Raw genomic sequence first — 16,029 nt, 5'->3', positions numbered from 1 at the left:
TCCTCAAATATTTTCTTAATCACCCCCCACGGGTTCTAGAACCTCCATCTGCACATACTGCACCAACCACATCAATGCTATCCTTGTTAACCTTCTCCTTTGAGGTATCAATAAAATATTCCTACATACCCCTGCGATTCTGTATTTGGATGGGACTCCCTTTACATGCCCCTTCCAAATATTGAATCGCAAACGCACATTGGGATTCACTAACCTGTTACTGAATCTTAATTTGTACATATGGAAATATATTTTTGCGGTCCGAAAACAGCCTGATTCTGCAAATCATGCCTTTCTGACTCCAAAAATTGTTTGTACATATGGCTCCTAGTACAAAGTGACTCAGAATTGGCCCGTTAGTAGTCAACTCTATCCTAAATTTCATTTTACTAGTCATGGCAATAGTTCCAGATGGCATATTAAAACACTTTGGTGATGCCACTACATTATCATTTTGAATGATCAGAGGCATGTTCTATTGTCTGTGGGTGCAGTTATAAGATTTTTTTCTCTCTTGCTGACTTTCGTTCTTCACTGTGTCGCTCTCGGTGCAATAGTTTAACACCCTTTGAAGGAAGCCATTATTTGGAAATCTGTTACACATCAGGGCAATAAGGTCACTTGCAAATACACTAAGGCCCTTGTTTACAGGGATTTGGTGTAGGGCAGCACAGCAAGTCATCTTGCTGTGCTGCCCTACACCAAAGTGAAAGGGCAGGAATGCGCAGAGTAAGGCAATGCAGCGATTTGCGCTGCATTGCCTTGCTCTATCTCTATGAGGCCATTCAAAACAACAAAAAGTGGCACCCTGGTGGCACAGGTTGCTTGTAATTAGCCCCTAAATTATGATTTCCTATTTAACACAAACACCAAGTAATTTATCACGTTTCTAAATGTGAAGGGTAAAACAAAAATACACCAAAGTCTCCTTCACAAGGTAAACTATGGGCCCATAAGCCAGGCACCCACTTACAAATTGACTCTAGATTCCCGGAGTTCTTTGAACTTTGTAGAACAGGTAAATTAATATTATTAAAACATCTGTAGATATTTAAACTAAGTGATTATTGATGTTTTAAATATGCAAAGGTAAAATATACAACAAACACACATTTCTCTTCTGTTTAATTTCAGATGCCTCGTTCTGTTTGCAGTGAAAATTGTCCACTGGGATATAGGGAAGTTGCACGAGAGGGAAAGCCAGTCTGCTGCTTTGATTGTGCCCTCTGCTCTGAAGGAGAAATTTCAAACAAAAGTGGTAAGAAAGAAGGACAAACAGAAACATGAGTAGTGATCAAGAAATTTGCTAGGAACTACTATGTTAAGACACCGGGCCTCATTACGATGGTGGGCGGAAGAGCATCCAAACCCGATTGTTTCAGGCTTGACACCACCCGACAATGAGTCGGCAGTCCTGACAGCCCAATTAGCATACGACTGCTGTGCCGGCAGTCGTAAACATCCCTTTTTCCATTGTGGCTTGTGCTGCCGCCCGTAAAAAAGCCAGAGCACAAGCTGCAATTGGAAAAGGGATGGTTCTGAACATCCATGTACCATGTGGTGCCTGGCACACGGTGCATGGATGTTTGGGGAGCTGAGATCTTATTAGCTGCCAACACTTCAACCAGGAAGTGCTGGCAGCTATTTTGCAAATCAGACTCAGCCGAGTCTCGAATTTTTTTTTTTAAAAAGCGGGAAAAGGTGAGCATAGAAATACCTTGCCCCACTAGGCCTGCTGGTGGGGTCCCCAGGATTGCCTTCGGGGTCGAAAAGCATTCTTTTTTATTTTTGCTGTGAAAAGTGCATTGGATCCGTGAATCTTGGCAAAAATGTTTAGAAAAACAAGCGCGGTCTCTCACACTTGTTTAAACCTTGGACCCCAGGAGGACCATCTCCCGGGGGCCTATTGAAATAATTACAATGGAGAGACGGGCCTGCGCGGCCCACGTCTCCAGATTATTTCTGACCCTGGAGACTGCCACCTCTCTGGGGCAAAGTCAATCTTTCACAGGGAAGGGGCGGGGGGTCCATGTAGACCCCCTCCTGGCTCCTTTACGCCCCCGGGGACCACTGCCTTCATTGGGCAGACCAATGTTGCCATGGGGTGGGGGGCTGCGTGATCCCAGTCCTGGGCTGTTCTTGGCCCATTGGAACACCAACTTCCCGGGGCCAGCCTGTGCAATCTTAAAAGAGGCGAGCCACGCCCCCACTCCAGGAGCCACTATTGGCCCTGGGGATTGCTACCCCTCAGAGCCACCTTGCTATGCCCGGAGGTGCCCACCCACAGGACATAGATGTTTGCCTTCACTTGGCAGGAGCTTTGACCAGTAAGTCTGCTCTCACTGGGCGGGAGTAGGAAAACCTTTCCTGCCAGATGAGAGTTTTCATCTGGGCAAGAAAACAGATTAAAAGAAAGGCTCCTGCATGCAAGGAGCAACATTTTTTGCTACTCTCTGCATGACAAAGCCTTGCCGGCTCCCTCTGGATGCAGGGAACTGGCAGCGACTGGAGGGACATTCAGGGTCCCCCCGTGGCCCCCAGCATTGCACACCCGGCATGAAGTGACCATGCCCCAGGGGATGGGGTCCCCTGCGCCAGAATTGGACCAGCAAAGGTGGTTACGTGGCCCCCCTCCTCTTCCACGTATGGACAGGCCCCAAGGGATGGGGACACAGGGCCAAAATCAGTCTGTGGTGGGGGCCACATTGCCCCCTCCCCTTTTAGTACTTGGGTAGGCCTAGGGAGGGGTTCCACATGGCCGCATCTTAGTAATTTGGTGGGCCCGGGGAATGGGATCAGTGGGGCCATTATCGGCCCAGGGGCAAGGGCTGCTGGCCATCCTCCCGGATTGCCTATATATAAGGGGTGTCTGACCCACCTCCACGCATGGCCGAAGACCGTGCCTGAGGCTGGGTTAGAAGCCTGCGGAGGGTTGGCCACAAGGCCTGACCACAGGCCAGGCCCTGTGGCCAACCCCCACTCTGCAGGGCCTGGCTGCAGGGTTGGGTGCATCCGGGGGGTTGGCCTCAATGCACTGCTACTTAGCCCACATATATCAGTAATGACATCTTAATTGAAATAATTTATAATATAATTGTAACATTTGCAATAAAATTATTGGTGAGAAAACTGTGCACAGCGGTGACTCGAGTTATAGTTTCCTTAGGGCACGACTTACAGTTTCTTGAAATAAGTATAACTATAACTGTTGAATTTCTATGGTTTTCTGCTTGCACAATCTAAGCCTAACTATAGCGTCCATCTATCCTTTTGCTTTTTAGCAAATTTCTATGGTTTTCTTTAATGCTATTTCGAAAATATAACATCCCTGTAACCCTGGGTTTTTTCAGAACATGTATATATATTCACTTCTAAAAAACAAAGGTTACAGGGACGTTATAGTTAGGCTCAGATTTCACTTTTAATAAAACAATTAAAATGAGCAGTTATAGTTACCTGAGCTAACTATAACTTACGCCCCCTTAATGCATTCCTCATGACCTCACATATAACATCACTCATGGCATGTTCAGTGACATCACTGATGAAATCACTGATGACATGTCAAATGACATCACTGATGCCATCAAGTGATTGTGAGTGTTTTCTAACCATTTCTAAGTGTTAAACATCTATACTAAGACACTATAAAAGCTAAATATTATGTGAGGGGCTGGGTGACTGTGTGTATCCATGTATGAGTGGGTATTGAGTGGTTTTATGGGTGAAAAAGTGGATGTGTGAGTAGCTGTGTTAGTGAGTGAGTGGCTGTGTGAGTGACTGTATGGATGGGCGACTGGGTGTTTTAGTGGCTGCATGGGTGTGTGACTGTTTGAGTCAGTGTATGGGTGGGTGAGTGGGTGAGTGAGTGCCTGTATTGGAAAGTGAGTATCTGTGTGAGTGCCTGTATGAGTGAGTTACTAGACGTGTGAGTGCTTTAATGGATGTGTGAATGGATATGTATGTGGTTGTGTGGATGTGTGAGTGGCTTTGTTGAGAAGCTGTATAGGTGAATGACTAGGTGTGTGAGTATTAGTGATTCAGTGGCTGTGTAAGTGGCTGTATGGGTGAATAAGTGGGTATGTGAGTAGCTGTAAGGGTGAATAAGTGTGTGACTATCTGTATGGGTAATTGAGTAGCTGTGTGAGTAACTGTATTGGTAAGTGAATAGATGTGTGAGTGGCTGTATGGGTGAGTGAGCAGCTGTGTGAATGGCTGTATGGGCGACTGAATGGCTGTGTGAGTGGCTGTATGGGTGAGTGAATAGATGTGTGAGTGGCTGTATGGATGAGTGAGCAGCTGTGTGAATGGCTGTATGGGCGACTGAATCGCTGTGTGAGTGGCTGTATGGGTGAGTGACTGGGTTGCCGATTGCAGCAAGTGAGCGAGAAGCGGGAAAGTTGCTGAACCACGACTCCTCCAAACCCCAGCACCACTGCTGATCCCACAAATACAGCTGCTTTTCTTTCTGCAGTGGCGGGGAGCCAAGTGTCGATCAGTGGTACTGAGTGAGCGGAGCAAGCGGGAAACCGCGGCACCACCGCTGATCCCGCTGATACCTGCTGCCTTCTTTCTGCGGTGGCGGGCAGCCAAGTGGTGCCGAGTGAGCAGAGCAAGTGGCTCCCCCGCTGATCCCGAGGTTCGAGTCGGGCATTTCACTGAGGCTGCGGTTTACTGTGAGTGCGGTGCTGCAAGAGTACTTTCTCTGGGGGGGCTGCAGGTGCCGCAAGAGACTCCCAAGAGCCTCACAACATGGTAGGAGTATCGTTGAACGCGGTGGAACACCGCAAGGTTCCCAAACATGGCAGGAGCCACAAGCACCATTGTTGAACACGATAGAAAGCTGCAAGATCCTCAAGGAGATCCTCAACACGGCAGGAGCCGCATGAAGTATTGCTAAACACAGATAGTTGCAGAAAATAGCCACAGTGAGGATTCAGCGAGGACTATGCTGTTGTTGCTTTTCCACCGACAGAGATCTAATCCTGGATTTGCAGATTGCAGTCTGCTGCAAATGAGGGCGTGAGTTGGGAGTTGTGTAGTTGAACAGCGGCGCCGGGTGATTAATAATGAAGAGTAGAGTGGCGCTTAAACGTTTAGAACGGAAATACTAGTAATAAGCAGGTGTGTATAAACTAACACCGAGTAACAGCCTTTGTCGTTTGCAATTTGCCATACTACCATACTACCAATTGCCATTAGCCATACTACTGAGGGAAATAAAACGTTTGCCCCTTCGGCCTCCTTTGCCCTTGCGGAAGCGGCTTGGTGGTCCCTCATCTTTGAGTTTGTGACCGAGACTGAGACCGAGACTGAGCGCAGCTAGCGGTGTTTCTTGTGGTGTGGTTCAGGGGTTGTGGGGCAAGTTGAGTGGCACAATGATGGTAACGATGTGAAAATAAGGATTTAATTAACGCGCTGCTTGTACTGCACTGAAAATTGAAAATTGAAAAGCAATAGTGGAGGTTGGAGAAGGCTGATGGTAACGAGTTGCTCAATACCCAAGCACTAACCCTAAGATTATCCAGTATTATTCCCGCTGGGCTATATTTATCATCTATATTGTGACGCACACGTGTACACGTATACATTTGCAATCTGCTAGTAGTACAAAGTTATAAGAAATAACTATTTTCAAATACGAGCAAATGAGGCAGATATTGGGAATGCGCTCAGGGAAAGAAAGAACAGTGGGCCCCCCCACAAGAGGAGCACGGAAAATACATCTACCAAATGTGTTAAAAAAAGACAAAGCACAGATAAAGGGGGCAAATCAAACTCTAATTTCACCAATAGCTCGGATGTTTGAAAAATCAACAAAAATACCACAGAAATTTGACTTTATGACAGACCCAGCAGGAGCACTCATGTCAATGCAATCAGAATTAGAAACAAAACAGTTACAGTCACCAATTAAGCCAACTAACAACTTGGAAGTAAATATACAAACAGTTGGTTTAGAGTGGGAGTGCAATCATTTTAACAACCCACAAAATAAGGATCTAGAAGAACAAATAACTGAACAAATAGCGGATTCTGAGCCATTAAACCCAGCATTGCTCCCTCAAATGGAAACAAGAGATATGGTTAAGAATGGGATGGAAATATCAAAGAAAGAATTATCACATGTCGATATGACTATGAATTCAATCACTGCATGGGTTCCGTTACCGTTAGAAGTTAACGTTGAAATAAGGAAAAAAAACAAATTAGCTAATGATTATATATTACATAGCAAGACACTAGATCACGAGGACAGTGTAAATGATGCAGCCGAATTCGTACAAGGAAACCAATATCAAATTACTGGTATAACTAACTCCGCATTGGGGACAACAATGTCAATAAAAATGAGTGGAGACAAAAATCTGGAATAAATTTAGGAAGCAATGATCAATCTGTATTTAAAAACGAATACAACAGTAAAAACAATAATATGGCTAAATCAAAAAAAAATCTGGAAACCAAGAAAGTTGCCAGGCTGACACCAAAACTCCCATTTGCAACAGGGAAATACACATTGACCAAAAAGCTACAAATATAGATAATCAAGACCTGAGATCTATATGGGATATATTTTATCAAACTTCAGCACTAACTCTTGAAGCACTGACATTTCAGTTGAACAAAATGGATACTCAAATTGAAATACTTGGAGTTATGGCAAATGCAGTCGCCGGGATCGATCATAAATTATCTGAGTTAAACAATTTAATAATAAAAGCCCACAAGGAAGCAGCCTCAAATTACTTTGACTGTACATGTGCTCCGATAATAAATAAACTGGTAACTATTCCGGATGTTGTGAATACTATATTAGATGATGTTAAAGACATCGTGCGTAAAAAAACATGAAGATCAAAAAGAGGAGAGGTGTCAGTCAGACAAAAAGCTATCTGCCTTTGCAGAAGAGGGAAAAGTGGAGCAACTTGGAGACATAATAGATTTTGATGTCTTGATTAAATTAAGCATGGTAATAACGCAGAGCACAAAACAAGAGATAAATAAGTTAAAAGGAAAAGAAATACTGCCTGATTTCCCAGTCCAGCTGAATAAAGAAGGAGAGGATAATGAAGATTCTATAGCACTTTGAAACAACAAAAAGACAAAGAAAAAAACTATGCAAAGCAAGAAATAAGGCAAAAAAGGAAAATGCCGCAAAAATACACTCCAAATTAGAAACGTCTAATAATAAGATAAAAGAGGGAAGAAAACAAAGGAAAATATCATTAGAAAAATAAGATAGCGATTTATCGGGGAGTCAGTCTGCAAAAATATTGGACGAAAATGAAAAGCATTATGATATATTTATAAAGCCTGGGAAACATCCTGACGACCAAAAACCTCTCCCGATAAACGCAATTATATTAAAGGATAATACCGACCGATTGCCTTGCACATCAGAATTGGAGGGAAAGAAGGCTCAAGAAAAAGAAGAAATATATAGGCTCAAAGGAAACGGCTGTGTAGTAAAAAAGGAATCTATATATGATATCAAAAGCGATTCGATTAAAAATATGAATCAAGTAAAGAGTCCCTTAAACACCCTTAAACCTAAAACTACGTTATGTAACCAAAATGAGTAACAAAGGTATATTGGTCCAGTGGTTCAGAGGACAATTCAACGAGACCAAATTACTGCACCAAGATTAGGCTGGAATTTGGGGCGGAGCTTGCCACGCTAGGGAATGGCCGCGCACTGAGCGTGATCTCCCGATCACGCTGCAATCCTGAATTTATCCTGCATAATACACCGAGTAAATCTGGCAAAAACGAAGAAATCATGCCACTGACCTACCTGTGTTGAGACGTGGGCAAGCCAACCTTGTTCAAGAAGGGCTGAGCCGGAGCGGAAGGAGCGGAGGCTTCGGCAGGACGGTGACGTTGCTCCTGATGCTGCCTCCGACGGGATGCGCTCTCTACGAGAGCCCGCGGAGCCGCGGACTGGGATAGGCCTTCTGACGCGGTCGGGGCGGGAATCGACGAGAGGCGTGAGGCCAGCATTGGGGCACTGTTGATGCCGAGCAGCGGACTGCCAATTTATCCTGCCGCGCCGACCCTACGACGCTGGACGTGGAGTGAACGCCAAGCTGTGGTGGCGGATTAAGGCCCCGGTACGACATCGGAGATATGCGGACCCTTGGAGAGATGCGGAGTCGCGACACGGTAAGGGACCATCTGCTGAGACGCTGATCTGGGGCACGCCTCCTGGCACTGAGCCGCCCTATTCGGGGCACGCGGAGAGAGCAGGGAGTATCATCTAGTGCAGGCTGCAGCGTGGGAGATCTACCACAAGCCTCTTTGCCCTGAAGCGCCCTGGCCGTACTGCTGAGAGGGAGAGGGGAACGCTACCAGGAGATGCTTGCAGTGTAGGTGGTGGCCCAGGGGCATTTGGGAAACAGCGACAGCCTGGCGACGTATTCCCCGGCAGGAGAGGCCTGTACGGGCAACACTGGAGTGAAGACGCTACACATGAGGTGCGACAATTAGCGGTAATATAAGGGAAACACCGGGTGCCGCAGCTGTGATTCGCTAAGGGCAAGTCTCCAATGGAGTAGAGCTAGATGCTTTTATCATTGTCGGAGAGGACACGGAGAGGTAAAGAAGGGAATCTGTTCAGAGACCGCAACACGGGATTTGTATCGTGCGCAGGTCTGCGGGGTGTGCAGCGTGTGGCATCACGCATCTCTCCAACAGCGCAAGATACCATAAACTCTGTTTAGTGCTCCACCCGAGGGATTATCCTGCGCAACCAGGAACAAACCTATCCTAGCGAAAGTAGAGATACCCTCCCTGACAAGATTGTGCTTGCGCCGGATCTGCAGCATGTATATCTACGATAAAACGGGCTGAGCTCTGTTCCCACCTCGCACACTCGCCATTGAATCGGAGGGGTGCAAATTGCTGGGCTGGGGACGTTCCATCTCTGGGTTGTGCTGGGGAGAGAGACCCCTGATCCGTGTGTTGTGTCTTGACCTTTGGCGTCTACAGCTATCCTGGGCCCATATTGCTGTAACTGCACCACTCCCTTGATACACCGCACAGGTGGTGGGGCTGTGATGGGGAAACAGGATAGAAATCAACCTAAGCTGCACTTTGAACAGCGCCGAAAGACTGGGGATATGGGGAACGAGCCACATGATCCGGACCCCGCTAGCAATCCTGCGGCGGGATCCGACTCCACAGTATATTTCCAGGCAATGTTCACCACAATACAGGCAACCCTGTCCAACATTGACGGGAAAATTGACTCCTTAACATATCGGGTTGACCGGAAGTCAGAAAGGCTGGACAAACACACAGAGCGCATAGATGAAGCGGAGCGCCGCATATCAGAGGCAGAAGACTCGCACAATCAAATTGAGCAGAGACAAACTAAAGCTGACAAGGTCATACAGTCACTCCTGATGAAGACCGAGGACTTGGAGGCTCGCTCACGCCGAAGTAATCTGCATAAAATGGGCGTGGCGGAATCAACACGAACGGGAAACATGGAGAGGTACATAGAGACGCTCCTAACCACTCTACTGGGCAGAGAGGTCTTCTCTGAGGTTTTCATTATAGAAAGAGCTCACAGGTCCCTTGCACCTCCTCCGATACCTGGAGCACGACCCCGTCCTATAATAGCAAAGATACTAAATTATAGAGACGTGGCCCTTCGTAAAGCACGAGAGATGGGAACACTAAATTATGAGGGAATGAATATCTTCATCTACCCGGACTTTACCACGCAGGTACAAGAAGCTCGCAAGAAATTCCTGGAGGTAAAGAAAAAATTAAGAGACATGAACATTCCCTATGCTGTGCTGTACCCGGCGCGTCCGAAAATCACGGAAGACGGCAAAAGCATAATTTGCAATGACCCTTAGGAAGCACTAAGATACTTGCAGCTCAAGCACCCTCAGCCACAGCGTTGTAAATCCTCAAGGGGGGTGAGCGCGGAACAAGATCATACGTCGGATGTAGAATGACAGTGTTAGCCAAATGAACATGATGCTCACTATCTGGAGGTGAATGTGACGGACTTATAGAACGCACAGTTCTCTTGTAAGTCAAGCTGAGGCTCTCTGTACACTGAAGGATATGTAAGTGAGGTTCTGGGACTTCTCATGTAATTTCCCGATACTGTATAATCTTGGTCGTGTATTTTGAGAAATGTTTACTTAATTTTCAGATCTCGGCTGTTCTATGATATCCCATGATGTCTAAATGATTATGGGGTTGTGGCGTGGTCCCCCATCCATTCACTGGGTGGGGTAGTTAGCCGGCGGTGACCGTCCCCCCTGTGTATAACACAACCTTTCTTTTTGAACGTGTTTGAATTGGGGAAAGTATTGTAAGGTGGGATTTTTAGTAGCAGCTATGGGAATATGTCTTTGCCATGATTGGGATGGTGAAGTGGGTGGGGGGGGGGGGGGTACCGGAAGGGAATCTGTTCTTTTGGCGGTCGTAAACATACTAGGACACCATACTCACACGCACAATTGTGCAGTACAACCCAAGATGGCACACACAGGCACATATTGCTTAAGAATAAAACACACGCAGGCAGCTTAATGAGGACGAATGTCAATGTTCTGCATGCACATGAAGGCTAAAGCAACGCCTTTGCAAATCATAACGTGGAACGTAAGGGGCCTAAAAAATCCTAAAAAGATTAGGCAAGTGTTTGCCTATCTTGACAGACACCGTATTGACGTTGCGCTGCTTCAAGAAACACATCTAATTAAATGTAAGGCTGATACACTTGGTAAAAGATGGGCAGAAGTAGTGATATCTGCGACATATTCTTCCTGTGCTAGGGGGGTTACTACAATTATACGTAAAGGGACACATTTTCTTTTGCACCAATCAATAGTAGACCCAAATGGTAGATACGTCATAGTTACAGGAGTCCTGAGAGGAACCAAAATTGGCATCATCAATGTATATGGGCCGAACACTGATGACCCTGCCTTTTATATGCAACTCTGGGCGCAGATTCGCGCGTTGCCAGACATGGAATTGTTGTGGGGTGGGGATATGAATGTTGCGCTGGATGCTAAGTTGGATAGATCCCAGAACACCGCGGAGCGACACATAAGGGCTGCCTCCACTATTCTGAAAGGCATGGAGGAATTCTGAATGCTGGATATCGGGCGTGCCCGCAATCCGCTAACTCAAGATAGTACCCACTCCTCCACAGCAATCAATAGTTGGTCGAGACTGGATTACTGGCTGCTCACGAGGCATGCGTCCACGTGGGCTATAGATATAACACACCTCCCAAAAACACTCTCTGACCACAAGCCCGTCCTACTAGCATTACAAATTCCGACTTACATACCTCCTCCATTTATATGGTGATTTAATGCGACGGCGCTTCTTGACCCCATATATAAAGACACAATACAAAAAGCGATCAAAGATTACTTCGCTGACAATGCAAAATCAGCAGACAGCACGGGTACCCTGTGGGAGGCCTTTAAGGCCACACTGAGAGGTATTTGCATAAGCACGAATGCCGGTATCCTGAAGGATATAAGAACACAGCTGAAGTTGAGTGAGGACCGCATAAGGGGCCTAGAAACAGAATACGACGCGTCTCACAGCACTAGCACCCTCAGTGACATCGGGGAAGAATTAAATAGATATAATGTGCTGGCAGAGGACGAAATAAAATACATCTCCCGGTGCCAGGTAGCACGCAGGCTGGGGGCGGGGGGTAGACCAGGCAGGACACTAGCTCATAAGGTACGTGCGGAACGCAAGCAGCAAACGGTAACCCAGATAGAGGATGACAGCGGGCAACTGCATTATGACACTCAGGGTATACTTCACACGTTTGTAGAAACATACAGGGATTTTTATAAATCACAGACCACGGCACAAACAGCCGATATTTTAGAATATATTGAAGATATCGCCCTGGTGTGGCTATCTGATACGCATCGAGAATACCTTGCTAAGCCCATATCGGAGGAGGACGTATTATCGGCAATCAAATCGCTCCCTAACGACAAATCGCCTGGACCTGACGGATACACTGCGGGATTCTACAAAGCATTCCCAGACCTACTAATTCCACCGTTACTGGAGATGTATGATGAAGCCTATTGCAACACGTTTCTCCCCCTACGTTGCGTGAAGCGCTCATAGTAGCCCTACTAAAACCAGACAAAAACCCGGACAAGGCGGAATCGTACAGACCTCTATCATTGATACACACAGACGGAAAGAGACTGGCAACAATTCCCGCCACGATAATGCAGCCACTCATGCCTAGGCTAGTTCTGCCTGATCAATCCGGCTTTATACCAGCGCGGTCCACAACACATAACCTCCGCACTATATTTGCCCTACTACAACAGTTAAATCCGGAGTTGCGCGCGTTGGCGGTGCTCCTTGATGCAGCCAAGGCCTTCGACTCTGTCGAGTGGCCTTATCTGTTTGCAATATTACGAGCAATAGGCTTACCATCCAGGCTCATTGACTGGATCGCTCTACTCTATAACAAACCTACTGCCCAGGTCAAGGTAAATATGCATATATCAGACACACTAGACATACAACGTGGCACTAGGCAGGGCTGCCCGTTGTCTCCCATACTTTTTTCCATTGCATTAGAACCTTTAGCTTGTAAAATACGTCAGAAATATGCACATGCGGCCTTGCGATTCAGTCAGAGACCCATTATAATATCATTATTCGCAGATGACATGGTACTTTACCTGCGCAACCCGGAAGAAACTCTATCACCAATACTGCGGGAGTATATAAAATACAGCCGGAGTAAGTCGGCCGTAATACCACTAACAGCAAACACTAAAGCACCACAAATGGAGTTTCCCCTTGTCTGGCATGACAACCCAATCAAATATCTAGGGATCTGGGTGCATCGAGATGCGGAATTAGTGCTGAGACACAATTATGGAGTCACAATAGACTGCATAGAAACGCATATAACAAGATGGATCGCATTGCCTTCATCCCTAGTGGATAGAATATCATTAATAAAGATGATACTTTTACCCAAGCTACTATATCTCTTCATTAATACACCAATAAAACCACCCGCCCCCATATTTAAACGGATACGATCTAATTTTAGCAGGTTGATATGGGCTGGAAAACGGGCCCACATGGGTCTTAGCATCATGTTTCTTCCATATGAATCGGGTGGTTTCGAAGTCCCGGATATTCATATATATTATTTATGCGCTCAAGCACAATACGCACATTATTGGTATCACCCGGTGAGATATTTGCCACACTAAGCGGTGGAGGAGGGTGACGCAGGACCAATACCACTATCTAGCATAGTCACACACACTCGACAACACCTATCACCGCGGGAAATACACACGGTGCGGACGACATCGGAAGTTTGGCACAACATTAGCCAAAAAGCAGGCAAAACCCCGATATTTGCCCCAAATTTGCCACTAGCTCATCACCCTACACTATCAGTCACACAGAAAAAGAATAGTATGAGGATTCTAGAAGAAATAGGGATCACAAGGATGGGTGATCTGTACCAAGATGGTCTTTTCATCTCTTTAGATGACTTGTCTTATATTAGCAATCAGACATTACTATTCAGATTTACTTATCACAGACTGAGGGCAGCCATAAAGGAGCTATATCCTACATTTCCAGCAGAGCCCCCAGTGCTGAAGCCATTGCAGACGTTAATAGCCACGCCCACTCATACTAACATAATATCAAGACTATATAAGTTAGTTCAAACAAAAATTGGGACACAGACACATAAGGCCCGGGATAACTGGAACAAACTATTAGACTCTCCCTTAACAGATGCAGACTGGGCGTCATGCTGTGCGCTAATCACGCTCCTTACACCTAACGGTAATCTCCGTATTATTCACTAGAAATATATCCATCAAGCCTACTGCACTCCGGCCAAATTACATAAATATGGGTTGCGGGATGATGCGAGATGTAGGAGGTGTGGTGCGGACCGGGTGGACTTCGCACACCTAGCATGGAATTGTGATAAGATAAGAATATATTGGGAGCTTGTGACTCATCACTTGGGTATGTTATCCTCCTGCACATTGGTGTGTACACCGCAGTTATGTTTATTGGGGCTGAATATACCGATGAAATCGAAGAAAAATAAGTTGACTGCTATTTTGCTGCTCCTGGCAAAACGTAGGGTGGCTATGAACTGGGACAGTAAACCAACCCCCACTTTGGCGAATTGGTTACAAGATGCTACATACTGCAGAGACAATTTTATATTATATGCTGAAGACCTGCCGATTATGTCGAAGCCATTAGATATTTGGGAGCCTCTTACGGTATACCTGCGTGATCACTCTAACTTACTTCAAGGGAACTGCTGACTTGACTATTGCACTATATATATGATATTTGTGTGAGGCTGACCACTCCACTGTGTGTTATTGGGTAAAGTGATGTATAGCCCCTTACAATGTACTGTTTCTGTGGAATTGTCCTGGATGAGACGACCATAATGTATGTTTATCAGAAAATTCAATAAAAAAATAAAAATTAAAAAAATAAAAGATTAGGCTGGAATTTGACACAACAAAAATATTATCTAGTTGCACAAAAACAATGAGTTGAGGAAACTAAGAATAATTCTATGGTACCGAAAGAAATGGTAGAGAACACTAGGCATAAATCAACATGGAATAACCTAGTGATTGTAAGAAGTGGTCAAAATAAACAAATTACATATAAGGAACACCAAAACTATGAGGATAAAAAAAGAGAAGCATGGTTGCCTAAAAAGACTGCCCAAATAATTTTTACACCATTATACGACTCACATGGCAACCATGATATTTCGAATAGAGGAAATATCCTTCAGTTGATGAAATCAGTATCATCATTAGAAAAAGTGTCAACTGAAGATATTGAATGTGTAGGTTTTTTACCAAACCCTGAGGGTAGACATCCAATAACGCTGTTAACTGTAGCCACTGCTTCTATAGCGGATCATATAGTGCAGGAACAAGAAATCTTTCATAGTTGGGGGACATTAATTAGTCAACCACCCCCAAAGTTTTATCCAACTCTGTTTATAAAAGAAGAAAGTCCAATAAAAAGGTTAAAGGAAAAAAAAGACGATTTAGTCTATTCTATGTTAAAAGATCCCCTTGGAAAAATAGGTTGCGATGATGAAAAGTCAGCTAATGAAATAAAAGTCGATAAAGTAAATGGAATAAATGAAAAATGGATCCATTCCTGACAGCATTACATTGTAACAAAGAACAATGACAGAATACATTACAAGATAAAACAGAAGAACAGAATACAGACAATTTAACAATAGGGATGTGCTCATGGAACATGAATGGGTTATGCAAAAAGATAAAAAATGCCCAAATAGATACACTGTCAAATTCCTTTCAAATGATATTATTGCAGGAAACGTTGGCAATGGACCCTTTTATGTTACAAGGATACTTTCAGCCTGCAATTAAACACCACAAATGTGGTCGTCCCTGTGGGGGGCTAGCAATATTCTTATTGATTGACCTTAAGTTGATCACGAGCAGCTAGCCATGAGTAATTCTAATTTCCAAGCAGTAAAGTTGCAATATACAACAAGTGAGGAAAAGAAACCAAAAACTCTAATTCTAATCAATATATATATATAATCCACCAAAACAGAGTTCAAGGACGGATATGTGTGCTGCTCTTACTAGTTTCTTATTGGAGCAAATAATGGAAGAACCTTTCGCAGATTATATCGTAACAGATGATTTTAACATAAACCTACTAATACACTTCTTACAGGACGATTTTATACAGTCCCAAAATCAACAATGGGCAATCCCTGAACAAATATTGGATCCCATAATAAAGACCAAACAATATTTAATGGGAAGAAACTTTTTCACGGATGTGGAAGCATTGGTACTAAGAATATTAAACGGTAGATTTTCAATGGATATACCACCAGCTTGGACATTTCAGTCACATAATTTTAATTCACGAATTGATTATACAATGGTATCATTACATTTCTTTAACAAAGTCATTCCCTATCATCTA

The 16,029-nt window shown here is 44.8% G+C and overlaps 1 protein-coding gene across 1 annotated transcript in view; it reads left to right on the top strand.

Moving 5' to 3' along the window:
• Positions 1–1,134: 1,134 nt before the first annotated feature.
• The window catches only part of LOC146855863 (vomeronasal type-2 receptor 26-like), a 107,571-nt gene continuing 92,676 nt past the window's right edge, over positions 1,135–16,029 (top strand). Inside the window, exon 1 of the mRNA XM_085651182.1 lies at positions 1,135–1,258. Coding sequence (XP_085507308.1) covers positions 1,135–1,258 — 124 coding nt within the window. The remainder of the gene's footprint in view (positions 1,259–16,029) is intronic.

Source organism: Triturus cristatus, chromosome 4_1 (genome assembly GCF_964204655.1).
Source record: "Triturus cristatus chromosome 4_1, aTriCri1.1, whole genome shotgun sequence".
Lineage (NCBI taxonomy): Eukaryota > Metazoa > Chordata > Amphibia > Caudata > Salamandridae > Triturus > Triturus cristatus.
This window is presented reverse-complemented; position numbering and strand designations above follow the sequence as displayed.